This window comes from Aspergillus caelatus (assembly GCF_009193585.1).
Source record: "Aspergillus caelatus strain CBS 763.97 unplaced genomic scaffold BDV27scaffold_12, whole genome shotgun sequence".
Lineage (NCBI taxonomy): Eukaryota > Fungi > Ascomycota > Eurotiomycetes > Eurotiales > Aspergillaceae > Aspergillus > Aspergillus caelatus.
The window spans coordinates 153,325-178,605 of NW_022475275.1; the positions used below are offsets into that span (position 1 = coordinate 153,325).

At 46.7% G+C, this 25,281-nt stretch overlaps 8 protein-coding genes across 8 annotated transcripts; 6 read left to right on the plus strand and 2 right to left on the minus strand.

Annotated features, from left to right (window-relative positions):
- Positions 1–646: 646 nt before the first annotated feature.
- On the minus strand, positions 647–2,537 carry nimX (cyclin-dependent serine/threonine-protein kinase CDC28). Its single transcript, XM_032065239.1, has 4 exons — positions 2,157–2,537; positions 1,547–2,055; positions 1,323–1,486; positions 647–1,233 (listed from the first exon to the last, which is right to left on the minus strand). Exons 1-4 carry the CDS (start codon positions 2,191–2,193, stop codon positions 981–983), a joined length of 963 nt encoding a protein of 320 aa, XP_031932493.1. The 5' UTR covers positions 2,194–2,537; the 3' UTR covers positions 647–980.
- Positions 2,538–2,681: 144 nt separating this feature from the next.
- alkB (oxidoreductase, 2OG-Fe(II) oxygenase family) lies at positions 2,682–4,206 on the plus strand. The gene is made up of 2 exons (XM_032078061.1): positions 2,682–3,161; positions 3,225–4,206. The coding sequence occupies exons 1-2, from the start codon at positions 2,867–2,869 to the stop codon at positions 4,037–4,039; spliced, it is 1,110 nt and encodes a 369-aa protein (XP_031932494.1). The 5' UTR covers positions 2,682–2,866; the 3' UTR covers positions 4,040–4,206.
- A 381-nt stretch (positions 4,207–4,587) lies between these two features.
- On the minus strand, positions 4,588–8,695 carry BDV27DRAFT_165589 (ABC transporter ATP-binding protein; the record flags this gene model as incomplete). The annotated part of the gene is made up of 8 exons (XM_032073974.1): positions 4,588–5,650; positions 5,721–6,302; positions 6,376–6,472; positions 6,523–7,270; positions 7,326–7,472; positions 7,537–7,816; positions 7,893–8,549; positions 8,622–8,695. 8 exons carry the CDS (start codon positions 8,693–8,695, stop codon positions 4,588–4,590), a joined length of 3,648 nt encoding a protein of 1,215 aa, XP_031932495.1.
- Positions 8,696–9,546: 851 nt separating this feature from the next.
- BDV27DRAFT_9631 (Zn(II)2Cys6 transcription factor domain-containing protein) lies at positions 9,547–10,081 on the plus strand. Its single transcript, XM_032078066.1, has 3 exons — positions 9,547–9,750; positions 9,818–9,841; positions 9,909–10,081. Exons 1-3 carry the CDS (start codon positions 9,649–9,651, stop codon positions 10,026–10,028), a joined length of 246 nt encoding a protein of 81 aa, XP_031932496.1. The 5' UTR covers positions 9,547–9,648; the 3' UTR covers positions 10,029–10,081.
- Positions 10,082–10,547: 466 nt separating this feature from the next.
- BDV27DRAFT_141258 (fungal specific transcription factor domain-containing protein) lies at positions 10,548–12,448 on the plus strand (the record flags this gene model as incomplete). The annotated part of the gene is made up of 5 exons (XM_032069787.1): positions 10,548–10,578; positions 10,639–10,934; positions 11,018–11,446; positions 11,556–11,812; positions 11,872–12,448. 5 exons carry the CDS (start codon positions 10,548–10,550, stop codon positions 12,446–12,448), a joined length of 1,590 nt encoding a protein of 529 aa, XP_031932497.1.
- A 577-nt stretch (positions 12,449–13,025) lies between these two features.
- BDV27DRAFT_141259 (amidase signature domain-containing protein) lies at positions 13,026–17,508 on the plus strand (the record flags this gene model as incomplete). Its single annotated transcript, XM_032069788.1, has 8 exons — positions 13,026–13,301; positions 13,359–14,192; positions 14,255–14,302; positions 14,357–14,771; positions 14,826–14,929; position 15,571; positions 15,751–16,306; positions 16,398–17,508. The coding sequence occupies 8 exons, from the start codon at positions 13,026–13,028 to the stop codon at positions 17,506–17,508; spliced, it is 3,345 nt and encodes a 1,114-aa protein (XP_031932498.1).
- A 1,765-nt stretch (positions 17,509–19,273) lies between these two features.
- Positions 19,274–19,724, plus strand: BDV27DRAFT_120938 (uncharacterized protein). Its single transcript, XM_032065240.1, has 2 exons — positions 19,274–19,426; positions 19,500–19,724. The coding sequence occupies exons 1-2, from the start codon at positions 19,320–19,322 to the stop codon at positions 19,597–19,599; spliced, it is 207 nt and encodes a 68-aa protein (XP_031932499.1). The 5' UTR covers positions 19,274–19,319; the 3' UTR covers positions 19,600–19,724.
- A 13-nt stretch (positions 19,725–19,737) lies between these two features.
- Positions 19,738–25,068, plus strand: BDV27DRAFT_165592 (putative ABC transporter; the record flags this gene model as incomplete). The annotated part of the gene is made up of 16 exons (XM_032073975.1): positions 19,738–20,109; positions 20,166–20,285; positions 20,340–20,511; positions 20,572–21,475; positions 21,536–21,658; positions 21,709–21,807; positions 21,866–21,990; positions 22,050–22,097; positions 22,152–22,818; positions 22,883–22,960; positions 23,018–23,579; positions 23,639–23,890; positions 23,942–24,231; positions 24,291–24,744; positions 24,810–24,857; positions 24,937–25,068. 16 exons carry the CDS (start codon positions 19,738–19,740, stop codon positions 25,066–25,068), a joined length of 4,446 nt encoding a protein of 1,481 aa, XP_031932500.1.
- Positions 25,069–25,281: the final 213 nt, after the last annotated feature.

Sequence of the window (25,281 nt, forward strand, 5' to 3'; positions counted from 1 at the left end):
ATAGGAGGTATCGCCGTACTTATCAAAGCATGGCAGCTGAACGGACTCTGCAGGCCGCCGAACCTCCATGCTCGACTGTAACATGTTCACTAATTTCATACCGGGGTAAGCGTATATTAAAGTCCATGTAATATGAGTGGCAAAATAACAGGTGCATATGCAGGGAAATGACTACGTTGTTTTCAGAGTAAGAACACAGCCAACAATTCAATGTTGGCGAGTCTGGTCTGGCTGGGCTGGTCGACAGGCCCAGACCAGAATTCACTTAGAGGCTGTGTAATTCTGCAAACCTCCGTTAACCAAACGTTAGCAGTCGGTCTAGTAGAGCTAAAAGCACAGTGATAATTGATGTTATTGGGCCATGATTCATCACTAACCTAGTTAGTATAGTGATAAGCGATGGGACTATTGGGATGTTGAAAGTGACACTTGAGTTAATTCTTGATTTCCCCACTCGGGAAAATCCACACAGGCCTTCAGAAGAAAATTAGGCCAAGGCGAAGGAATCGTTGAGGCTGAGCGAAGATTATCTTACTGGCCAATTGCTTGGATCGCGCTGGGCACACCAAAAAGCACCCTAAACCCGTGATCCAGCACGTGGTACGGAGTAGTTACGATCCTTCTTGCTGTACCCCTTGAAACTTACACAATATATAAAAGATTTATGAATGGGTATGTATGCATACATCAAGACAACAACACTCCTTGCAATATCCAGTAACCTAATCTCTTTCCTGCCGGTCATCGCACCATGATTAACGCCATGAACAAAGGAGTAGAAGACATTTAATAAACCGCAAACCAGTCGGAAAAGGAAGATATGAAATTAAAAGGAAAAATGAATAAAAGAAGAAAAAAAGCATAAGAGCGTCGAAGATATTTGGAAGGGAGGCAGTAGGAGCGCTGTTACGCTACACGGATAGCACCACTGAGTCTGCCGCAGCCGCCCACGGACACATTACACATCATGAGGGTCTCTCTTAGTGCCTGCGGGTGCGACCGGAATAGTAAGAGCTACCGTTCTGGAAGTATGGATGCATGCAGGCCTGCTTAGCAGAGATACGCCGTGCTGGATCGTATTCGAGAAGGGCGTCTAGGAGATCAAGGCCGTTCTCTTCTAAGCCAGGAACGAGTGCGCGGGTTTCTTCACGCTTCCACTTGGGGAAGGTCGGCTTAAAGTCGGGGAAGGAGGTGACGCCAGGCCAGGCAATTTCATCCGGTGTACCAAGGAGTCTGTGTAGTGAAAAGCAGTCAGAGATCATAACGTCCTTTTATTTTTCCCTTCTCTCTTTTTCGTGTCTTCGACAAGTGGGTCAACATACCGGAAAATCTTGAAGATTTCATCGATTTCAGAGTCTCCAGGGAAAAGCGGCTTCCGAGTGCACATCTCTGCAAAGATAGCTCCACAAGACCACATGTCAACACCAGTAGAGTACTGACGTCCACCCAAGAGGATTTCGGGAGAGCGATACCACAATGTTACAACCTAAGATTGAAGGGTCAATGCCAATGTAGAACTAGAGCAACTAGTTTCCAATGTAAATACCTCATGGGTGTATGTTCTCAAAGGAACACCGAAAGCTCTCGCCAGTCCAAAGTCTGCCAATTTCAGGTTGCCGTCACGGTCGATCAAGAGGTTCTGAGGCTTGAGATCCCGATGCAAGATACGGTGGCTGTGGCAATAGCGAATTCCCTCAATCAACTGGGCCATGAATTTCTTGACCATGGCATCCCCCAGTCCCATACTCTTGCTTAGTGCAGAGCCATCCGGGAGTGCTTTGCCACGTCCACCTTCGCTTACAGGGAGGGCCTCCATGTATTTCTTGAGGTCCAGGTCCAGGAATTCAAAAACGAGGTACAGTTTGTGGCCATCTGCATGGACAATATTGAGGAGTCGTACAATGTTGGGGTCGCTCATTTCCTTCAACAAGGAGATCTCACGGATGGCCGTGCTTGGAACGCCTTCATCTTCTGCCTCCAACCGAATCTTCTTCAAGGCGACAATGCGGTTAGGATGTGTGAGCTCACGGGCCTTGTAGACAACACCGTAGGTTCCTAGTGAGAAGGATACGCATTAGCCACTGAAGAGCCTCAACTGTTTGAAAAAAGGGGTGGTCAAGGGCTGCAGAGCCTAGGGCCATTCTTCGGAACCTTACCCTCTCCGATTTTCTCGATCTTCTGGTAATTCTCCATGGTGACTACGTGATTTTTGAAGGATAATGTTACAGGCTTGGTTCAGGCGAAGGATATTAAGTCAATCGTCTCTCCTGAGCCACCGGAGCGCGGGGCAGTACGCAGAAATGCACTGCAAAACGACAGCGTTGTGTTGCCCGGGGAAGAAGCGAGAAGCACAACAATAACGGGGGGTTTTCTGGTTGGCGTCAAGTAGCTGCGTGTCGGTTCAAGGGAGAGTGATCAACAGCTACGGGAAGTGCAGACTGATCGCCGACTAAGCTCCAATCTCGAGCTTTTAAGAGTTTTGACTAGCCAATTCCGAAAAACTTGCGTTGTCAAATCGATGGGTCACTTCACTGGAGTCTTTTCATGCCCGTTCTGTGGTGGGGAGCGAAGGCGGTCAAAATGATATCAACAACCGTAAACAAACCCGCGTCTCAAGGCGGTGAGTACCTTCCAACTTTCCTTTTTTTTTTTTTTTTTTTTTTTTGAGTTTTTATTGTGGATGTAGATATGCATACATAAATTACATTTCCAGGCAAACGAGAAATCCTCATATCTTCCAATAGACACCGAAATTTTGCATATGGAATTATCGGTCGCAAGTCGAGGATAGAGTTCGCACTAATATACTGGGACTGATGTTACATACAGTGAACTGATTCACCGAGTATCATACTTATCTCCCGCTATGGCTCATATTAAAGAACTCAATGCCCATGAACGCCCGCCAGAGGCCATCCGTCACCGCTATAAAGAGATCCAAAAAGCCACACTATCGGATATAGATTTGGATCATAAGATTATTGATCTCCAAGCTCTAAATACCGATAAGCTTCCAAGTGACATCTCTCTCGCACAATGGATGCCAGGTGAGCATCTGCAGCCAGTGTTCCACCAACTTGTCCGTGCATACGGAGAAAGTCAAAAGGATGATGATACTCTGCATAAGGATATCCCAGTATATACACATCAGTCTGTCTCTGGTCAGCACCATGCCCTATTGTCTTTGTCAAGTCATAGCGGAATCGGCTCCTAACAAATGGTAGGTTTGCAAATGATCCCGTCATTGCTCCCTCCGGCGGTACAAGTAGAGCTGTTGTCTCGTTTATTACATAGAGACTTGTCTAACAAGGAGCATCAAACAAACCTTCATCTACACTACAACATCACCTATCCGGGCGAAACGGAAAATGCCCCCATTGAAAGTGGAACATCGACGTCGTCGGCGGGTAATGGCTCAGAAGGCAATGGCGTCCTGTCATTCTTCGAAGATGATCCGGCTCGTGTGGTTTACCCCAAGGATTCAGGCGTACACAAGCCATTGACTGTTCAACAAATTCTAAATAAGAAGCTCCGATGGGCAACTCTGGGCGGCCAGTATAATTGGACTACCAAAGAGTATCCGGCGGAGCGCCCGCCAGCATTCCCAGAAGATGTTGCAAGTGTACTACATGCAGCATTCCCACAAACGGAAGCACAAGCAGCTATTTTGAATGTCTACTCGCCGGGAGATACGTTGAGCCCTCATCGGGATGTCAGTGAAGAATGCGATGTCGGCTTAATCAGTGTCAGTTTTGGTTGTGATGGCCTGTTCCTTATTAGTCATGACGATGGGAAGGGCTGTGAAATTATTCGACTTCGCTCCGGGGATGCTGTGTATATGGACGGCACGTCACGCTTTGCATGGCATGCTGTGCCCAAGATAGTTCCAGGAACATGCCCAGAATGGCTGGCAGATTGGCCATCGTGCGCTGATGATGATGCAGGCACTTCAAAGTTTGACACGTGGAAGGGTTGGATGTCAGGCAAGAGAGTTAATCTGAACGTTCGACAAATGACGGTCACAGGCATCCACACTTAACTATTGTCACGAATGGGTATGGCCACAAGGAAAGAAGAAGCATGGTCTCAAGTTAGCATAATAATTCCCCAAACACAAAAGATTTAACACAGCAGTTTCTACTGTATATATTCGAAGGTTATTGACCTGATACGCACATATGGCACACGATCCGTTTTTGCACCAAGCGTTGACTATTGTCTTAATTAGCACCGCAAAGATTTTCGCTAAGCGGCAGCCTCGAACAGCATATAGAAAGACAGCGAAAATGTGAATCCTTGGTGGTTACGTTCGCAGATGGTTGGGTGCGAATGGTTCTTGTGAAGCTTTGCCATGGTTATAGAACAACTTGATAGCGGAGACGCAAGCCAATAGTAAATGTTGTTTAGAAAAAAGTATCAGAATATTGTGGAGCCAACAGTTATCTGCATGATGCTTGTGTCATTATATCAACTCAAAAAAAGATAATTAGCTTCGCATCATCCTATATGAAAGCAAAATATTACAAGAAAATATTAGAAAAGAAATATCAAAGGATCTATAAGACGAGATTAACTATAAAGGAAAGCCTATGCCGCCGAATCCAAGCTCTGCGCCTCACACATCTTTGCATAAATACCACCTTTCTCAACCAACTCACCATGTCTACCACACTCAACAATCCTGCCACCCAAAAACACGAAGATACAGTCTGCCTCACGAACCGTCGAAAGCCGATGAGCGACAGCGACTGTAATCCTCTCCCCACTTGTCGCAGCTTGCATCAATGCCCCCTGCACAACTCTTTCTGATTCTGTATCAAGCGCACTTGTCGCCTCATCTAAGAGTATCACCCGAGGATTCCTGATCAAGGCTCTTGCAATCGCAACCCTCTGTCGTTGTCCACCGGAAAGCTGGCTACCGCTCGTTCCGCAGGGTGTCTGGAGTCCGTCCGGCAAGGAGCTGATAAAGTCCCATACATTTGCTGCCCGGCAAGCATTTTCGACCTCGGAGCTTGGAGCACTAGCTGATTCAGATGGTGCAATGTCCAATCCATACGAGATGTTCTCCAAGATGGTCCCCGGAAATAACGTCGGTTCCTGTTGCACAAGGGCGACCTGTTGTCTGTATAAAATTGGATTCATGCTGTTCAGCGGGGAAGTGTCGACTCTAATGGTGCCTTGCGTTGGGTCGTAGAAGCGTTCTAGCAGCGAGATCATCGTGCTTTTACCACAGCCGGAGGCACCCACAAGAGCTACAAATTGGCCTTTTCGGATCTGAAATGTCATAACAATGTTAGTTCTGTGTGGTGGTGAAAGAATAGAAGTGACAGACGGCATACGTACGTTAAAAGACACACCCTTCAGAACGCGGGTATCTGGTGCTAGAGGATAGGAAAACTGGATATCTTGGAAATCAATCGCCTGACATTTGTTTGGGGGTCCATTGCTGAGGTTTTCTTTTGTTTCTTGGATCATAGGAGAGAGTTCTGTTAACCAGAAATAGTAGTTTGCCGCTTCATTAGCTTTCGTGAAACTGCTCGAGAAGCTGAATAGTTGGCCAGCAGCCTGACCAGAGAAGTATACACCCATGAAAGAGACGATGAACTGGTAAAACGTGATGTCTCCGTCATGGATCAACTTGGAACCCCACCTAGAATCATGGTCAGTTTAAGCTCAAGAACTGGAGACAACAAAAGAAGGTATATAAAAAGGAAGCAAACCAAAACCCTAATGCAAGTATAAAATACTCAATAGACTGAGTCAGGGAGAACCACACCATCATACTGAACAGAGGACGAATCGATGTTTGAATTGCCTGATCTAGTTCGTTGGTGTATCTCTCCAAGATATTCTTCTCCATAGCGAGCGAGGAGACTGTTCGGATAGAAAGTACCGCCTCCGACGCCATCGAAGCGCTCTGAGAGAACCTCTTTCCCATATCTGTATCCATCTTGGTTTCGAGGCGGATACGCGCATAGCCTGCTACTAGCATAGGCGGTAGCCCAACAAAGACACCCATTACACCTAGCTTCCAGGCGATAGCTAGAGAGAGTACGCTAGACGCAAGTACGTTGATTGCCGCGAGAACGATGAGGGAAATGTTAAAACCCATGAGCTCTAAAATCGCTTGTGGGTGCGAATCAAGCCGACTTGTTAATGCACCGACTGTGTTTTCAGGTCGGTCAAAGAACCGGAGGTCTTGTTTGAGCATGGAGTTCAAAAGGTCGTGGCGGAAAATCTTGTTGAAAGTCTGGTGGCTCGAGTTAGTGAGAATGCCATGTTCAAAGCAGATGATGCCGTACCTGCGCAATAATATTTGTGGCCCAGCCTAGACCAAAGTAAACAACGAAACAACCAAGCGACATTACAAAATACATCAGAGCAATGAAGTTTCCGCGGTCAACCATATTTGGGGCAGAGAATATGTCCATAACATTAGCTAGGAGTAGCGCCTGCCCCGGAAAAATAGCAGCTAAAAGAGAGTTAGTTTAACGGACAATAGTGGAATGGGCATATGTTTACCTCCTGCCACGCAACATATTATAGTGAGGAAGTACCAGAACCTCAGATTGGGTGTGCTGATGACCAGCTTGGCTATGCTGCGAAGAATGCCCCTCCTTTTGTATAGTCCAAAGTCTTCGCGATGCTGGAGCATTGTCAGCTGCCGTGCCTCGGCCGTTTGATACCGAGCAAGTGACTGGACCGGCTCAGCCTCTTTATCAGGTGTCTCGTCTTCAGTGCTTTGCTCCTCATCATCTGCCGATCGTGTTGCTGATAGATCTTGTGCCTTGACTAGACTCGCATATGCACCACCCCTGGCAACTAGCTCGCTATGCTGACCTTGCTCGACAATTCTCCCTTTTGACATCACGACGATATTGTCCGCGTTGCGGATAGTTGCCAATTTGTGCGCAATTACTATAGTCGTTCGGTTCTTGGAAGCACGATCTAAAGCCTGCTGTACTATACCTTCGGCGTGTGGATCCAGAGCGCTAGTAGCTTCATCCAAGAGGAGGATCTTTGGCTCAGAGATAATGCTGCGTGCAATGGCAATTCTTTGTTTCTGCCCACCTGATAAAAGGCCTCCTCTTTCACCAATTGGCGAATCGTAGCCATTCGGAAGGTTCATGATGAAGTCGTGTGCAAATGCAAGCTTAGCTGCGTCTTCCACACGTTTGCGCTGCTCTTCATATGAAGCTGTCTCCCATGGTGTACCAATAAGGCCATTCGTAATGTTATCGAAAACGCTTCCGTTGAAGAGGACCGGTTCCTTAATAACATTAGCCGTGCCTTAAATTTGCTTGACGCACAAGGCTGCTAGTCACCTGTTGCACAAGCCGGACGTTTGTGCGAAGCCATCTTAGATTCAACTGCGCGATATCTCTCCCATCTAACTTTATTGAACCGGCCAACGGCTTATACCATCGCTCTAGAAGCCCTATGATTGTACTTTTCCCAGACCCACTAGCACCCTTGTTTTGCCGTAAGGATTAGCACACTCCCGGTTCGTATACCAAGAGGATATGGGAAACTTACGACAAGCGCGGTGACCTTCCCTGCCGGGACATGAAGGGAAAAGTCCTCTAATACACAAACGTTTGGACGGTTGGGATAATTGAACGTAATGTTATCGATGTTTATCACACCATATGTATCTTGCGGCTTATCCCCGGATTCATCGAGGGGGTTGATCTCAGATTCCCTGTCAATCAAAGCAAATAGTTCTGCAGCCGCACTAGCCGCACGTGTGAACGTTACTGTATGAGGCGCAATGGACGTAATGGTACTCGCCGCAATAACCACGGAAAAAAGGACACTTTCGTGCGTTAGCAGAAGATCATAAATTGTCTGTTTGATCAAAGTTGGGAAAAGAGAGATGAAGTCTGACATACGTGAAGACAGTACCAATATCCGGGATATTCCCTCGGGCGAGCATATGAATGCCTTGCCAAAATGCTAAACCCATTCCAGCATATATGATAAAGTATTCAGAGCCAAACATGACGCCATAAATTGGATTTTTCTTCATTCCAATTGTAAACACCCTTTGTAAGTATTGTCCATACTTGTGCGTGATCCTGGGTCGAAGACTGAACGCGTGGACAGCTCGAACACCACTGAGAATATTTTCAGCATATGAAGCTGCCTGCGCGTTGACTTTAAGAATATTCGTCTCATATCCAGCATCAGCGAACGAAAAACCCCCACCAATGACAATCAGAGCCGGAACGATGCAGCAGATGATCAATGTCAACTTCCAATGGCTGACAAAGGCAATGATAAAAGCTGCTATGAACGTTGCAATTGCCTGGATAAAGATTCCTAGTTTCTCTGAAATTCCAGAATGAATCAACTTGCCATTGGATGTGGCTTGCGTTGATATTGAGCCGCCAGTCCCTTGATCAAAGTATCCGGTTTCTTGGCTGAAGGCCGCACGAAGGTATTTGTATCGAATGTTTCTAGTCAAGTGGTAGGCTACGTATGTAAGGAGCGAGGAGTAGATGTAGGTACAACCAAGCCTGGCTATCCCGATATAGACAAAGTATAATCTGCAAATAAACAGTATCCGTTAGTTCGGAGTAGGAGAAGTCTCTTCCGTATCAGGGACATTTGAGTCTCACGAGAATTTGCTGACTTGAGACATAAAGTTGCCTGGCAAACTAGTGCCTAAGGTGGAACCACTCAGAAGTGTCATGAACTTGCCCAACACGAGGTTTACCATGGCCAAGGCGACGCCTGAGCCAATCGAAGCAAGTAAGCTGATCGATGCGAGGACATAATCAATGGGTCGGCCGAATGCGAAGACCCTCTATAAATCATGTTCAGTCAAGGCATGTGTGACCAGTGATAAGGAAGTGCTCATGTCATACCAGAAAACTTTTGAATGTGGAGTGACCTTGTGTGTCTTCATGTTGAATTTGGTTATCTTTGACTGAAGATTTCGAGGAACCAGCAGCTGGTTTCTCCATTGCTGATGAATCGGTCATGGCTGAACAGATACCTGTGTAGTTATATGAATAGACAAAGAAACGTTTTTTATGAGCGAATAACCATAGTGAATGAAAAGAAGTTCATTTGAATTTCTTATGTACACATCACTACTGAGAGCTCCAGGGGCTGTATAGGCTTATATATACTCCTCCTATAGTATGAATCAGATCGACGCAGTCATCTTTGACTGTGACACTAAGCATAGTAAACTAATTTGCCGGATCAAAAAGCCAAAAGAAATGGCCACAATGGAGGAATAAGGGATGTCCTCACCAATCGTCATATCCAACCAAGAAGGTGCTACAGTGGCTGAACTGGCAGGTGGACACAATGGTAAGATCTACAGCATGGATATACTCCGTGCTCTCTAAGAACCACCATGATAAGGCTGCCAGACGGACTTGCGGGATGCCAAGAGCCCGTTTCCGGACATCGGAGTACGGGTCCTTGGCATCCCGCAAACCCGACCTACTAACCAATCCGAGGCAAGTCCTGTTTACTTCGAGTCCAGGCTTCATTGAATAGTCCGTTCTCAATCTCCCCCTAGCAGGCCAACTCCTATGTGCACTCCACTTAGGACTATTTCTACACTCCCCATTATACTACCAATAGCTTCTCCGAAAGCCTTTTACTCCGAGTTCTATTACTTCCGCACAGATGGAGGGGGATACCGATGACTCCGTGACTGATGACACCTCCACTCTGGATAAACCCCAGAAAGAAGGGCATGAAAGACCACTAGAGTGCCAGGCACGAGCTGTACGAATTTACTCCTGCATTGTTTTTCCGTACAACCTTCATCAGATCGCTTGTTGACCCATGCTAGTGTAACCGCTGTCGACAGCGCAAGGTAGGCGGCGCCATATTCCCTAAAGCTGTAGAATTATGCCACTCAGGTACTTCCTTTCATTTTCTAGATTCGCTGTGATCGCTCGACACCCTGTTCACAATGCATTCGTGCAAAGACTCGATGTATGTACTCAGGGCGCTATAAACCTAGAGAAAAAAGGCAAAGGGTATTGATTTCTGCCCAGTAGTGAGTATTCCGCCATATAACCGGATCTCTTGTGAGCACTCACTCAGTATCAATAAGTGAGCAAAGAATGGAATACATGGTACAGAAGCTGGATGAGCTCAGCCAAAAGGTGGCCACGTTGAGCAATGCTTCATTCATCCCGTCGGGCTCCCATCAGCCTGCGATTATCGAACCATCTCCTGTGGGTGAACGGGGGCCGGATACTTGTCCATCAATACCAGTGTCTCATCCTCAAGTCAAAAATGACTTGAGGAGCTCTACTGTAGCCTCCAAACCCGAATATGAAGGCGGATCATCGCTGTCTGCCCACGCCATTTTTGCCACGAGATATCTCCAAGACGCGGTTAGCAGCACAAACTCTCCCCAGATCGCGCAGGAGATGACCTCGATTCTTGATACGCTACATGGTATAATCGATGACCAGAAACAGCAAAGGGACACTCTTGAAAATCTTTACCCACATGCCAAACCAATACCTCATGGTTCCAGTATAAGGCATCTTACTATGCCCCCAGTTGAAATGACTCTTGCGTGTTTACGGATGGCCAAAGGTGCAACCCTTTATCTTGATAATGCTTGCACCTTTTACTAACTCACTATAACACTGATAGAGCAACCTAGAGTTCAGTGTTTCTGGCTTATCGAACTGATATCTATTTCGCAGTTCAACGATTACTTCTTAAGAGTCTACTCCCCTGGCCCAGCCACAGATGCTGATATGATCATAGTCAACGGAGGCCTTTACTGGCTTTACTGCGAGTGTGCTGGCCTGTTTGTAGATCAAATAGTTAAGGGGAACTATATGGACCAGGCTATGCGGTGCCGGGATAATCTCGAGACAGTTTTGTCAAATCTCCCATTCCATATGCCAGTCACCATTGATGTTGTCTTTGCTATGAATGTTGCTGTAAGCTTATGGAACTTTTCGCCCATACCCTTAACCTCATTTCCCTTAGTCCAATAGGTAGCATGTGCTAAATTTGCCCCAAGGCAACATACTGTCTCCAAATGGCCAAGCCATCAGTAGCATGGAGTTTCATTACTACAGCATCTCATCTATCTCAAACGCTCGGTCTTCATAGCGCCCACGCTCTAAGCACTGACGACCCAGGAACTAAGAACCAAAAGATTCGCCTATTTTGGGCCGTGTTTCTCACGGAAAAATCGTTGTGCTTACGACTGGGTCGATCGTCAACTTTTCGAGACGAAGACATCACGATACCGCGAATAACTCTCGAGCAGAGTACGGAGTCTCTATTAGTGCCTAAGTGGATTGATTTAGCTAAAATCCAGGGAAAGACATACGACGATATTTATAGCCCTAGTGCTCTGATGCAGCCGGTAGATATCAGAATCTCCCGTGCAAGGGCTCTGGCGACCGGGGTAAAGAAACTTATGGATTCTGAAGATGAATTAGAGGTAAGCTCTGGCGTTTCTACCCCACCATTATAATATGCGAGAGTTATACCTATGCTGAATTCGGAGGCTTGATCATGATCTAGTTGTCCAGACTAATAGATTATTTTAGAGAAGATACAACAACGAAAGACGCCGTGCTATTGGAGACGATCTCCACGAGATTATTCAGCGTTCAGATAGGGTCTGGAATCTATCTCTACTATCACTCATCTATCGAGCAATCCCTCCTGAGAAACCATCGGGAACTGCCTTCTGTGATGAATGCATAGCTACAGCACGAGAAGCCCTCAAAGAGCATGAAAAATGTGTTGCCCTCATCCTCAGTTGCCCTTGGGATGAGAGTTTTCTGGAAATGTACATCAACTGGTTAGTCATTTGTTACCCACCAATGGCAAATGAACTAACCTGCTAACTTATTTGACCAGGACCCTACTCCAATTTCCTTTCTTTCCTTTTATAGTCCTTTTCTGCTACATCGTCGAGACATCTGAGCCCGACGACCTTAAGTGTCTCGGCGCTTTTGTCGAGGTACTCCAGTCAGTTCGTTCCACAGTAACCTACAAAATTTCCAGAAATCAGGTCCGCCTTTTTCGAGCCCTATATGACGTGGCGAGAAAATATGTAGAGGTGAAGGCCAGCACTCCCGGAGTACGAATGAATGTACCAAGCAGCAACAGCATGGGTGCTCATTTTGCAAATTCTAATTCCATAGGGTCTAGCATGCTTCTTCAGTCATCATCAATGAACCCGGGCCAGGCTTCTTCTGTCCCTGGAGATTTACACAGTGTGTCCGAGGCTGGTTTGTCTAACCCATGGGTCAATAGTGGCCAGCAGCTATTGACACAGATGTCTGGGTACGGGCCCAGTATGTACGCTCCCGCGCCCGCACAGACCGATTTGAATAATAATATGGGAATGGACTTAATGGGGATGGAGCTGGGAGACTGGTTCTATGAGAATCATCAGATGTTCCGGTTGTTGGATGATGGGCATCTTTGGTAGCTGTTCAATGAATTAGTTTGGTACGTTCAGGTGGGTTCGCTTACATATACAACGGAATTTGGTCATCGTTGGTGTTGTTGCATTCAGACTTTACGTTTATTTAGATATTTGTATACAAGCGCATCCATGATAGTCCAGGACAAATATGGCTTGAGATCGATTAACCGAGGTCCATAACAAAACGGAATCAATAACCGCAGTTTTAGCCAAGCCCGACACCGGCAGAGAAGCAGAACATCAATTGCTCTTAAAGCGTGTAATGTGCTTTGCGTAACAGATAACTCAACCTGTATCACTGCATCTCAACAGAGGCGCTGAATCAATAAATGATACGAATCCGCCCCGCAACCCCACCATCAAATTAGCTCAGAACAGCAACGGCGTTGCACCGTCCCCTCCTAGGACCTGGTAGGTACCCCATTTGCCGTCGTAACAGTGCATTAGGGCGATAAGACGAATATTATAAATAGGCAAGTACCCCCTGATCTTTATAAAGCTTCCTTTGATGTGTTTCATAGCGCAACATCGTATTCCTCCTACCTTCCCCATAATTGATCCCCCCACTAGCTTAGTAGCTATGACTAACACTACTTATGAACAGTTGGGGGACCTCAAACGCCGATCCATCTTGGGGGCGATTCCTGCCAAGTGGAGATTTCAAAATCCTACCCCCCCGGCGGATGAACTTCGTGATGTGACTGGCGCCTATATTCAACAGTTCTTGACTCCACGAGAAATAGAGATAACCGAGACTGATGCAGTGGGAATTACGGAGCAGACAACTTCTGGCAGTTGGACTGCTGTTGAAGTGACCGAGGCGTTTTGTCACAGGGCTGCACTTGCACACCAGCTTGTATGTTTTCATGTCGGTTCTCACTGTGTCTGATACGGTACTCAATGGTTACTGTAGGTGAACTGTCTGCATGAAGTATTTTTCGACGCCGCAATCGAGGACGCAAAGAGACTCGATGCATACTATGCAGAGCATAAGAAGCCGATCGGACCGCTGCATGGTCTGCCTATCAGTTTGAAGGATCAATTCCATGTTAAAGGTGTCGAGACGACGATGGGCTACGTAGGATGGATCGGAACGTTTCAAGGCAAGAAGGGTGATTCGAGGCGGGCCACATTCGAGAGTGAACTCGTCAAGGAACTTCGGAATCTAGGAGGAGTATTGTACTGCAAGACGAGCGTGCCTGCAACCTTGATGGCAGGTGAAACTGTCAACAACATCATCTCGTATACGTGGAATCCTAACAACCGACTGCTATCCAGTGGAGGTAGCTCGGGTGGTGAAGGGGCACTAATCGCTTTGAAAGGATCACCCGGTGGCTTTGGAACTGATATCGGCGGGAGCATACGTATCCCAGCTGTGTTCAACGGACTTTTTGGGATTCGTCCATCGTCCGGGAGAATGCCCTATGAGGGCGCTGCAAACTCAATTGACGGCCAAAATTTGATTTTATCGGTCGTTGGACCACTTGCAACTACCGCACGTTCTCTGACACTACTGTTCAAGTCTGTTCTCAGTCAGCAGCCATGGTACCATGATCCACTTGTGCTGGAGCTGCCCTGGAGGACGGATATTGAAGAAAGGACTCGAGCGCTGATAAGGAAATCAGCTGACAGTTCTCCTTCTCTTGCATTTGCTATTATGCGCCACGATGGCATGGTCCAACCTCATCCACCAATAGCGAGGGCTGTCGAGATTGTCGAACAAACTTTGAAGCGATTGGGCCATAAGGTAACGCAAAGCCTGGAAGGTCAAGGTGTATACTAAGATGTATATATTGACATATATCATAGGTGATCGAGTGGAAACCCCCTGCCCACCAAGTTGGCATAGACATATTTGTAAGTTCCTAATCTTTCTCGTTTACCTAACGTCAGTGATATTGACCATAGTAGGGTAGGGTTTGCGTGGCTGATGGCGGAGCAGACATAGCACACCATCTTGGATTGTCAGGAGAGCCAAAATCTCTCCAATGCATTGTGGGGGAGGGAATCCCACACATGAGTGCCTTAGAAATCGCTGCACTCAATGTGGAAAAGCGGCAATATCAAAAACTTTACATGGATTACTGGAACAGTACGGCTGAGATAACCGGTACCGGGCGCCCTGTCGATGGTGTGATCTGCCCATGTGCGCCACACGCTGCAGTGATGCCCCATAAGTATGCCCATGTTGGGTATACCGCGTTCGTTAACCTCTTGGACTACACGAGCGTCGTGTTCCCGGTAACCCATGCAGACAAAAAGGTTGATTTGCCTCAACCGAAGAACGGTTTCCTGAGTGAGGTGGACAAGATTGTCCATGAACAATGTGAGCTCTTTTCGCATAAGTTGACATGTTCCGGACTTACTAACATCTAGATAGATGATCCTGAAGCTTACGATGGTGCTCCTGCCGGTCTTCAATTAGTTGGGCGACGACTGGAGGAGGAAAAGATGTTGACTTTAGCAGACTACATCAGCCAAGAGGTGAGCTTGCAGTCCGAAATCAGCCAGAGCTAAGTGGCATAGTTAGCTTTGGCGAATCTGTTGGTCTAGTGCTCGATGAATGCGTGAGGACACATTGTGATAGTAAAAGAGGTATTAATGATGCTGGTGGGATTTTCAATGTCTATACCAGTAGTATTTTCAATACTATCCATCATCTTAGCCTGATTAAGCTTGAATTAATAAATCTATTATACCTTGAGTTTTCTATCTGCCTCTGTTGGTCGAGTATTGTGGTTAGTGCCATCGGGGTGACTAGTCACGACTAGCTTCCGCATTGCTTTGTATGCTTAGTTGTTACACCCCGATGCAAGGGGGGAGAGTATTGTATATCTCATAAATCTGTTTTCATTGAAAGAAAACGCTCAAACCATGCTCTCTATCGTTCCAAGTGGTGGTCAGGAAGGAGCTTGTCTTAATCGGAGAAATAAGAGGCTGAAATAAATGTCCCCCACAACAAAAGCTTGGCGGTCGGTTGATCGTCACGTTCCCTCGTTATTTCTCTCCTCTCCCTTTGGTCGGTCTCCTCTTCTCCTCTCTGCCCACTCTACCATTCGATGATACTGTGGCTTGCCGAGTCCCTTGCATTCTAATAATCTACCCCATAGCCTCTTCACCGCCAGCGTCTACGCATGCTTGATTCTTGTCATGCCTTGAACTGGGTAATACTGTTGGAAGGCGATTTATCCTTTGTTTCGTGAACGCGTCTCGCTCCGTCCCACCGCGATTCTACATTTACCTGCAGCCACAACCATAGCGTCCTTTGTGAAACATGGAAGAAAGCGTGTCTAATCGTCCGACAGATACCCCGGAAGGCTCTGCTGGGGCCGATGATAACGCGCAGTCGGGTGCTGCAAAGAATGCAGCTGCCAAAGATCGGAAGTGTCAATATTGTCACCAGGCATTTACCTCGTCTTCCCTAGGCCGTCACCTCGACCAGTTCCTCTTCAAGAAGAAACCAGACGGTGTTCATGATGTCGAGGAAATCCGGCGCATTCGAAGCGGCATCACTCGACGACAGGCTCGCACCTCGTCTGGCAAACGGGACACTCCTGAACGAATCATAGGGAAAGGCCAGTTGGATCCGTATGCGAGTGACTCAGGTGCGAAGCCACGCGATGGTGTTAGAATGATGTTTAACACCCCCACCTGGCATGCGACTGGTGTCATCAACGATATTCCAAACCCTAGTCAGTCGCACGATGTTTCCAACACATCACGGTATTCCGCTTCGCAAACTCGGGCCCCTAAGCCCCTCCCTGATTATGCGAGCAGAGGCGCTAGCGCTAACAATCCTGATACGATGAGGGCGCTGGAGCTGGCTTTGCGGGAAGTACTGGACAATATCAAGGCTGCGACGTACGTTTTCCACTCCATGGCGCTGCTTGCCATGGGCTTTTCCAGTTGCCCTGCTGCGTATCGATACACTGACCAATTATACGGATAACAGTTCAAGAATGCGCCCTCGATTGTCGCCATTCGACTTTGATATTCAGTCGCAAACGTTTCCTTCACTCTGTCTGCAACTGCTACCCCCGCCTCCAAGCTTATTCGCGACTAGCCCGTTCCCGTCGCCTTCTTCCTTCCCGCTCCAGCCTCCTGGTGTAGAACATGTTGAGATCATTCGCCAGGCTCTCCGTGCTAAGATCGATCAGTGGCAGTCAGATCAACTTTCTACCGACTCTATGAGCAATTCCCAGTCGGGGAGGCCAAGTATTGGTCTGGATGCGAACATGATCGCCCGAAGTGCGCAACAGCATGAAGATATCAGTCTGCGGCATCTAGAGTTGGCATTCAAGCATTGGGCTTCGCTCCCTTCTGACACTAGGCGAGATGCATGGCAGCTCGAGATTACTCGAGCTTTCGCCCGGGAGATGGAAAAGCGCAAGTCATTGGATGACCAGCTAGCGCGGGTGCAACAAGAAGCAAATCAGCTTCGTGCCCAAGTAGAAAGATTAGGCTCATGTCAATGGCCAAGGGAGTTCGCTCTCTTTCCTCCAGACACGTTACCTCTACCTCGGGATGTAGCCCGAGATTTGGACACCAAAGAAAGCAAGATCAGCCCCGATTCCTCCCGCTGGGACTATGATAGTGTGGTGGCGAAGTGGAAGCGCGTGGTGATGCACGACAAGAGCATGGGCCGTGTCGGTGTGGGACACTTTAGTCCCGTCTTGGATGATTATGGGACTGCGGATAGCAAACGTGTTGGTGATGACTCGGGAAGCATGTCCAGGTCAAGAATACTGCAACCCCCAGCGGCTATGAGCCCACCTGCCCCGTCACCCATCCAGACAGGGGGGCCATCTGCATCTTCTAGCCAACAGACTTCTCCATACTTACCACATGATGTCACCCGAAGTCCTAATGCAGGGCCTCAGGCCAAGCGCCCTCGTCTGATGAATGGTCATCATTCAGGGGCCGCTCCTGAAGGATCCAATAGCCCGTCAACAAGTCAGCCTACTGGAGTCTCCAAGCCCTGGAATCCTCAGCAATCCCTCACAGTTTCTAATCTCACTGGGCCTTCGGGTCCTACCCCTCCACCATCATCCTCCGGCCCGTAAGTTGGGTATTTCGGATAGCCATAGCATATTCACACACCCTCCTCTGTATACTTTTCTCACGCGCGCCATTTGCAGTCACAAAAATGAATGCTTTCATTGTTACCAGCACATTCCAAAAGTTTGTTGCTGCCTTCCCAATCGAGGTATCTACGAAATCTTTGCCAGAACATTGTGGGTGTAGTGTTATGGGGCTCGACATATAGTCCAGTAAATAAAATAGTATGACTGCAACCTGGTCAGATTGGATTTTTGGAATATTTTCTTGTACATCTTCTCAACTTCATCAAGTTAATGTGTAACTATAATGTGACTGTCCGTATATGTGAACTCATCCAATACAGTTCCAATACAACCATACTATCCTGCACAGTTAAGCCAGATTTTCTTAAGATTCTAAATCGGACGTTGATAACCCATACATCTACTCCTTCCCTTTGCAACAGCACGGGCAAACATGAATAGAATTTATATCTAAGAGATGAATCACTGGCAAGGCAAGACATCTCATTACTAGAAGGACAGTCAGACACTGTGAAGCCCGCTGCTTGAGATAAGGAGATATATACTTGATTCAATGGCAATTGGCAGCTTCCACGCCCACTTCACTTTAGGGAAGTGACCGACCAAGCGAAAATTCAGGCTGTATGGTATTCTCCGCTTCTACCTCATCATTCAACTTGTAACTATAGGTAAATCATTAGAGTCATCTTTCCTTCAACCTTAAAATATTCGTGCGTTAGTTTAGGTCCAGCTACTAAGACCTTTGGAACCTGATTGTGAGTTTTCCTAACAAAGATAGATTAAACCTAAAATGGTCATATTTAGGGTATCATTGTGAGTCCCCTTGATAGATGAGGAAACAATGTACCAAGAAGGAGAGCTATAACACGATGGAGCAGCTATCGAGGTTATGACCATCCAGCTAGTCTGTGAGCCCGCGAGCATCGTCATTGCATACCCTAGATATTCCACTTCTGGAGGCTTCTGGCGGGTTTTGCCATTACGGAAGTTCTTCTCACTTGCGTCACAAGTATTATAAATGCCGTACGTCTAGGCTCTGAGTCTACCTGACTATGTAGTACACCTCAGGCTAGCATCCCCGAGAACTGTCCATAAACTCGTCACTACAAGCCACTACTGGCGTACGAGGTTATTCAACGAGCCTTTGGTTGGTGGGGTTAATTACCTGGTAGCATCAGGAGTCATACCGTGGGATTTGATGCTTGTAGCCATGAAAGGTGAGTCCTTACTCGGTAATCTTCACCCGATGTGGCTTTCTCAATAATACATTTCACATGCTTTGACCATAGATAGATAGATATCTGCCATTATCCCGAATGAGGTTTGGGATTCCTCCCAATATGACATACGGATGGAGTGATGCAGTGATCAACAGTCTCTCGATAACGGCGAGAACGACGACAGTTGCCTACCCAGGCGGAGCTGCATTTCCGGCGATTGTTCTTCGAAGTCGGACATTCGGAATCATGCTCAAAATGGTCAGGTGAAAGGGACCTTCGTATGCATTGATCTATAAAAATGTCATTCAAATGCGCATAGCAGGTCATGATTGAATTAGAAATGTTCTCGATCGCTTTACGACCGGAATCGGGAATAAAGGAAAACCACCGATTTAAGACCGAGTCGGGAACCCAAGGAACATTCGCCATCGAGGGACAATGACTTCATAGTGATCAACAACCATGGACTAAGGTCCTTGAACCTCCTCGCAATTGAACTTCCTTCCCACGTTCAACCCTGGCTCGGAAACTCGGGCTTCGGAACGTCCGATTGCTCTGCTGTCACATCGGATGGATATTAGCATTACATCCGCACCTGTCATATACTACACCAAGCGATCAAAGAGCCACTATAAAAAATGGAAAAAAGAAAAAGGAAAAAAAATGAAGACATTGAGGCAGGTTTTCATTCCACATCTGATATACACCATGCGTAATACTTGTCTCCATACAATATTCTGACGTATTTAGTCTCAATTTCTCTAGTTTCAATTTGGTACAATCTCAGTTCCCTTTTATCATATACATACCATTTCTCGTCACTTTCTATGGTTCCATGCACGGTTATTAATATCACCCAAAACTAATTTTTACCATTGATTATCCCATTATTCTTTGGACTCGGCACATATTGTTACGAGTGTCAGAATTAACCTCAATGATAGAAGATCAATTTTGACATAAGAATACCATCAATAGCAACGTCACGATGGACGTGCAGCAAGAAGGACACCTATCTCGAGATACTGCCTCTGATCTGTCATCTGTGTCAGCCTCCAGCTCTAGTATACCTTCAGATTCAAGCCCAGCCCAGAATGCAGAGTTCAATGAGACCGAAAAGTCAAGTCAGCCAGGATCGTTGAACAGACGCCTCACTGAAGACGAGATCGTGCGTGTACTCTCTCGGCGACGTACCGGCGGATCTGGGGAAAATACAGAAGGGGAGACCGAGGATATGACTCAGATCATGAAACTTGTTTCGCGAATGTTTGGTCATGAGAGGAAGAGTAACTCCGACGAAGAAAAGACGAGGCATCTTGGGGTCGTATGGAAGCACCTAACTGTGAAGGGTGTTGGACTTGTAAGCAGTTTCTCACTATTACGCTGAAGCAAACGCAAAGCTCTGATACTTTTTAGGGTGCTGCCATTCAACCAACGAACTCCGAGATACTCCTTGCTTTGCCTCGAAAGATCAAGAGCCTTTTAACTCGTGGCAGGAATAAACCTCCATTGCGGACTATCATAGATGATTTTACAGTAAGTCACTAGTATGGTGGCCGGGCAATAGAGATCTCACGTATTCTTTGACAGGGTTGCGTGCGGCCTGGGGAAATGCTGCTGGTTCTTGGCCGGCCCGGCTCTGGGTGCTCAACTTTTTTAAAAGCGATTGGGAACCAAAGATCAGGGTACAAAAGCGTCAAAGGTGACGTACGCTATGGGGGTACTGATGCTCAAACAATGGCGGATAAGTACCGCTCTGAGGGTATGTCGTAACTCTCCCCAGTTTGGACCTCTGGATGAATAGACCACTCAGATTCTTCAGTGCTCTACAATCCCGAGGATGATCTTCACTACCCAACCTTGACGGTACGGGATACTTTGTTATTCGCTTTGAAGACTCGGACTCCAGATAAGAAATCACGCCTCCCCGGGGAGTCTCGAAAGGAGTATCAGGAGACATTCTTATCTGCCATTGCTAAGCTATTCTGGATTGAGCATGCCCTTGACACAAAGGTGGGCAACGAGCTAATCCGTGGAATTTCTGGAGGTGAAAAAAAGCGTGTCTCTATTGCAGAGGCAATGGTGACTCGCGCATCCACCCAGTCTTGGGATAATTCAACGAAGGGACTCGACGCAAGTACAGCACTGGAGTATGTGCAAAGCTTGAGAAGCCTGACTGATATGGCACACGTCTCCACACTTGTCGCTCTTTATCAAGCTTCTGAGAATCTATACAAACTCTTCGATAAGGTGATCTTCATAGAAGAAGGCAAATGTGTCTACTACGGCCGTGCTGAGTCTGCCCGCCACTATTTTGAGAGCCTGGGGTTCGAGTGCGCCCCTAGGTGGACGACCCCAGACTTTTTGTTATCGGTCACTGACCCACAAGCTCGTCGTGTCCGACAGGGATGGGAAGACCGTATCCCTCGAACTGCAGAAGAGTTTCGGAATATCTACCGCAAGAGTGATGTCTATAAGGCCACCCTAGCTGACAATGAAGGTTTCGAGGAAGAACTAGAGTCTCATAAAGAGGAACGCGAAGCTGCCAGGAAAGAATCGGAGAAGAAAAACTACACTGTTTCATTCTACCACCAGGTTGCTATTCTAACGCATCGTCAATTTCTCATCATGTATGGCGACAAGACGACCCTAATAGGTAAATGGGTGATCTTGACCGGACAAGCCCTCATAACTGGCTCATTGTTTTATGATTTGCCCCAGACAAGGTCAGTTAGTATGATATATGTTTTTTCTTGATGTATATATGCAGCTGATTTTCAATCTAGTGCCGGCGTTTTCACAAGAGGGGGTGTGATGTTTTATGTTTTACTCTTTAATGCTCTACTTGCGATGGCCGAACTAACGTCGTTTTTCGATACCCGGCCAGTTATTCTAAAACACAAAAGCTTGTATGTATAAAGGATGTCTTTCGATTCTAGCAAAATGCTGACAGACTCAGCTCTTTCTATCGACCTTCTGCTTTCGCTCTGGCACAGGTGATCGTTGATATTCCCATAATATTCGTCCAAGTTACGCTGTTTGAGCTAATTGTATATTTGTGCGTCCAATTGAACTCGAGGATACTCACATGGCTAGGTTACTAACCGTTTGTCTAGCATGGCCAACCTTTCAAGAACCGCTTCTCAGTTCTTCATCAATTTTCTGTTCATATTCACCCTGACGATGACTATGTACTCCTTCTTTCGCACTATAGGAGCATTATGCGGTTCCCTTGACATTGGTATGCTAGAAGCTCTTCTCCTTATTTCGATAAAGAAGGATGCTTACTGATATTAAAAGCCACTCGTGTTACTGGTGTTGCTATCCAAGCACTCATCGTCTATACAGGTAAGACTAGCAAGGATTGTGCTTCTAAGCAACTATCTGACTACTTTGCTTTAGGCTATCTTATACCACCTTGGAAAATGCACCCATGGCTGAAATGGCTTATCTGGATTAATCCCGTACAATATGCTTTTGAAGGGATTATGTCAAACGAATTCTATAATTTGGACATTCAATGTGAGCCACCGAGCATTGTACCGGATGGCCCGAATGCAGCATCTGGACACCAAACCTGCGCCATTCAAGGGAGTGATGTCAACCAACTAATTGTTAGAGGCTCCAATTATATCAAGAGCGCATTTACATACAGTAGGTCTCATTTGTGGCGCAACTTCGGTATCATAATCGCGTGGTTAGCTCTGTTCATTGCATTGACCATGCTTGGAATGGAGCTTCAAAAGCCCAACAAAGGGGGTAGTGCCGCCACTATTTTCAAAAGAGGCGAGGAGCCAGAAACTGTGAAACGAGCCCTCGAGAATAAGGAACTGCCAGAGGACGTGGAAACTGGGAATAAGGAGAAGGGCGTTGGCGGTAACATGAATGAATCTACGTCAGAGGGCTCTGGAGAGGTCACAGGCATTGCTCGGAGTACATCAATATTTACTTGGAGAAACGTGAACTATACGATCCCATACAAAGGTGGAGAGAAACAGCTTTTGCAAGATGTGCAGGGCTATGTCAAGCCTGGTCGCCTTACAGCTCTAGTGGGCGCTTCTGGGGCAGGGTCAGTTATATGTTTTTCATCAAGACAGTACGAGGAAGTTACTAACTAATTCGATATTGAATAGGAAGACTACACTTCTCAACACATTGGCACAACGAATAAACTTTGGTGTCGTTACTGGTGAGTTCTTAGTTGATGGGAGGTGAGTACTATATATATTGCTTCTCTGCTTCTTTGTTTCTCTAACTCGCTTTCTCAGGCCTCTTCCAAGAAGCTTCCAAAGAGCAACTGGGTTTGCCGAGCAGATGGATATTCATGAGCCTACAGCTACCGTGAGAGAATCCTTGCGGTTTTCAGCGCTTCTTCGCCAACCTAAGGAGGTACCCATTCACGAGAAAAATGACTACTGCGAGAAAATTCTCGACCTCTTAGAAATGAGATCAATTGCAGGAGCTACCGTTGGCTCTGGGGGCATCGGACTGAGTGAAGAACAGCGTAAGAGACTGACAATAGCCGTTGAACTAGCAAGTAAACCGCAGTTATTACTCTTCCTGGACGAGCCAACCTCTGGTCTTGATTCTCTGGCCGCCTTCAATATTGTGCGCTTCCTTCGACGGCTTGCAGACGCTGGTCAGGCAATTCTTTGTACAATTCACCAGCCTTCTGCTGTGTTGTTCGAGCACTTTGACGACCTATTACTGCTGCAAAGTGGGGGCAAGGTTGTCTATAATGGCGAACTGGGGCAAGATTCCAGCAAGCTCATTAGTTACTTCGAGCGGAACGGAGGCAAGAAGTGTCCACCCCACGCGAATCCTGCAGAGGTACTGTACCCAATGATCTGTCACGAGATAAATATTGTTCGAACTGACACACCTCTTAGTACATGCTTGAGGTCATCGGTGCCGGAAATCCTGATTATGAAGGCCAAGATTGGTCCGAAGTCTGGGCCAAAAGCTCTGAGAACAAGCAATTGACAGAGGAAATTGAGAGCATCATTCAATCACGCCGGAATAAAAGTGAGGGAGACAATGATGACGACCGCCGCGAGTATGCTATGCCCATCAGGGTACAGATCGTAGCAGTAACAAAACGTGCCTTTGTTGCTTATTGGAGATCTCCTGAATACAATCTCGTATGCAGACTCCAAGACTCTCCCTCTACGAGTTTCTAACCATCTCAATAGGGAAAATTCCTTTTACACATATTCACTGGTTTATTCAATACTTTCACTTTCTGGCATTTAGGAAACAGCTACATTGACATGCAATCTCGACTGTTTTCTATATTTATGACGCTCACCATAGCGCCACCGCTAATCCAGCAACTGCAGCCGCGGTTCCTCCATTTCCGGAATCTATACGAGTCTCGCGAGGCAAATTCCAAGATATACTCATGGGTTGCATTTGTAACTAGTGCTATTCTCCCCGAACTGCCGTATTCAATCGTTGCCGGCTCTATTTACTTCAATTGCTGGTACGCATGGCATTCCAATTCCTAGCCAAAAAGTATACGGGCACTCATTCAGATAACAGGTACTGGGGCGTCTGGTTCCCCCGAGACTCATTCTCTTCGGGCTATGTCTGGATGCTTCTAATGCTATTTGAGATGTTCTATGTGGGGTTCGGCCAGTTTATTGCTGCCCTTGCCCCTAACGAACTCTTCGCCTCCCTCCTCGTACCTTGTTTCTTTATATTTGTCGTATCCTTCTGCGGAGTTGTTGTCCCATACAGGGCTTTGATCCACTTCTGGCGGTCCTGGATGTACTGGCTCACCCCGTTCCACTACCTCCTGGAAGGGTTTCTCGGAGTTGTAACCCATAATGTCCCGTTGCGATGCGTCTCGAGAGAAGAGTCACAGTTCAGTCCGCCGCCAGGAGAGACCTGCCAAAGTTATGCCGGTCCCTTTGCGCAGCAAGCTGGAGGTTACGTACAGGATGCGGGCAATGGACTTTGCTCCTACTGTCCGTACTCGGATGGCGATACTTTTGTAAGTTGGGTCCCTTTCTCTCGAGTTCTTTTATTAAATGTCACATATACTGAGTTATTTACAAGGCTGCCGAAAGCTTCAATATATATTACTCTCACAAGTGGAGAGACTATGTAAGTCTAAAATTTCCTTACTTCCACTTGATCATTCTCTATTAGCTTCCAGTTAAGCTGATGCTTCTACTTATAACAGGGTATCTTTTGGGCATTTGTCATGTTTAACTTTGCTGCTGTTTATGTGTTCTCGTGGCTTTATCTGCATGGCATAAGGGATATCAAGAAGTGGTTTAGTACAAGGAAAGCCAAAAGGGGGGTACAGGCGTAAAATGGTTCGGATCATTTCTCTTTGTTTTTATCATGCTCGAAGCCTGTCTAATGTATTATATGGCATAATTATAGTAAAATGTACTAATAGCTCTATATCAAGGATGGGTTCAACTAAAGATATATATCTCATTAGGGCTTTAACTTAGGTAGTTATGGGAGGATACATAAGGCGACGGTTAGGGCTTGGAGGAAGAGTACTATATTACTGCTA

Coding starts and splice junctions, on each gene's coding strand:
- nimX (XM_032065239.1), bottom strand. CDS start 2,193: ATGGAGAATTACCAGAAGATCGAGAAAATCGGAGAGG. Junction 1,487..1,546: donor TGAGAACATACACCCATGAG/GTATTTACATTG, acceptor CTTCAATCTTAG/GTTGTAACATTGTGGTATCG. Junction 1,234..1,322: donor GAAATCTTCAAGATTTTCCG/GTATGTTGACCC, acceptor TTCACTACACAG/ACTCCTTGGTACACCGGATG.
- alkB (XM_032078061.1), top strand. CDS start 2,867: ATGGCTCATATTAAAGAACTCAATGCCCATGAACGCCCGCCAGAGGCC. Junction 3,162..3,224: donor TACACATCAGTCTGTCTCTG/GTCAGCACCATG, acceptor AACAAATGGTAG/GTTTGCAAATGATCCCGTCA.
- BDV27DRAFT_9631 (XM_032078066.1), top strand. CDS start 9,649: ATGGAGGGGGATACCGATGACTCCGTGACTGATGACACCTCCACTCTG. Junction 9,751..9,817: donor TAGAGTGCCAGGCACGAGCT/GTACGAATTTAC, acceptor GACCCATGCTAG/TGTAACCGCTGTCGACAGCG. Junction 9,842..9,908: donor ACCGCTGTCGACAGCGCAAG/GTAGGCGGCGCC, acceptor TTCATTTTCTAG/ATTCGCTGTGATCGCTCGAC.
- BDV27DRAFT_120938 (XM_032065240.1), top strand. CDS start 19,320: ATGGATATTAGCATTACATCCGCACCTGTCATATACTACACCAAGCGA. Junction 19,427..19,499: donor AAAAAAATGAAGACATTGAG/GCAGGTTTTCAT, acceptor TGACGTATTTAG/TCTCAATTTCTCTAGTTTCA.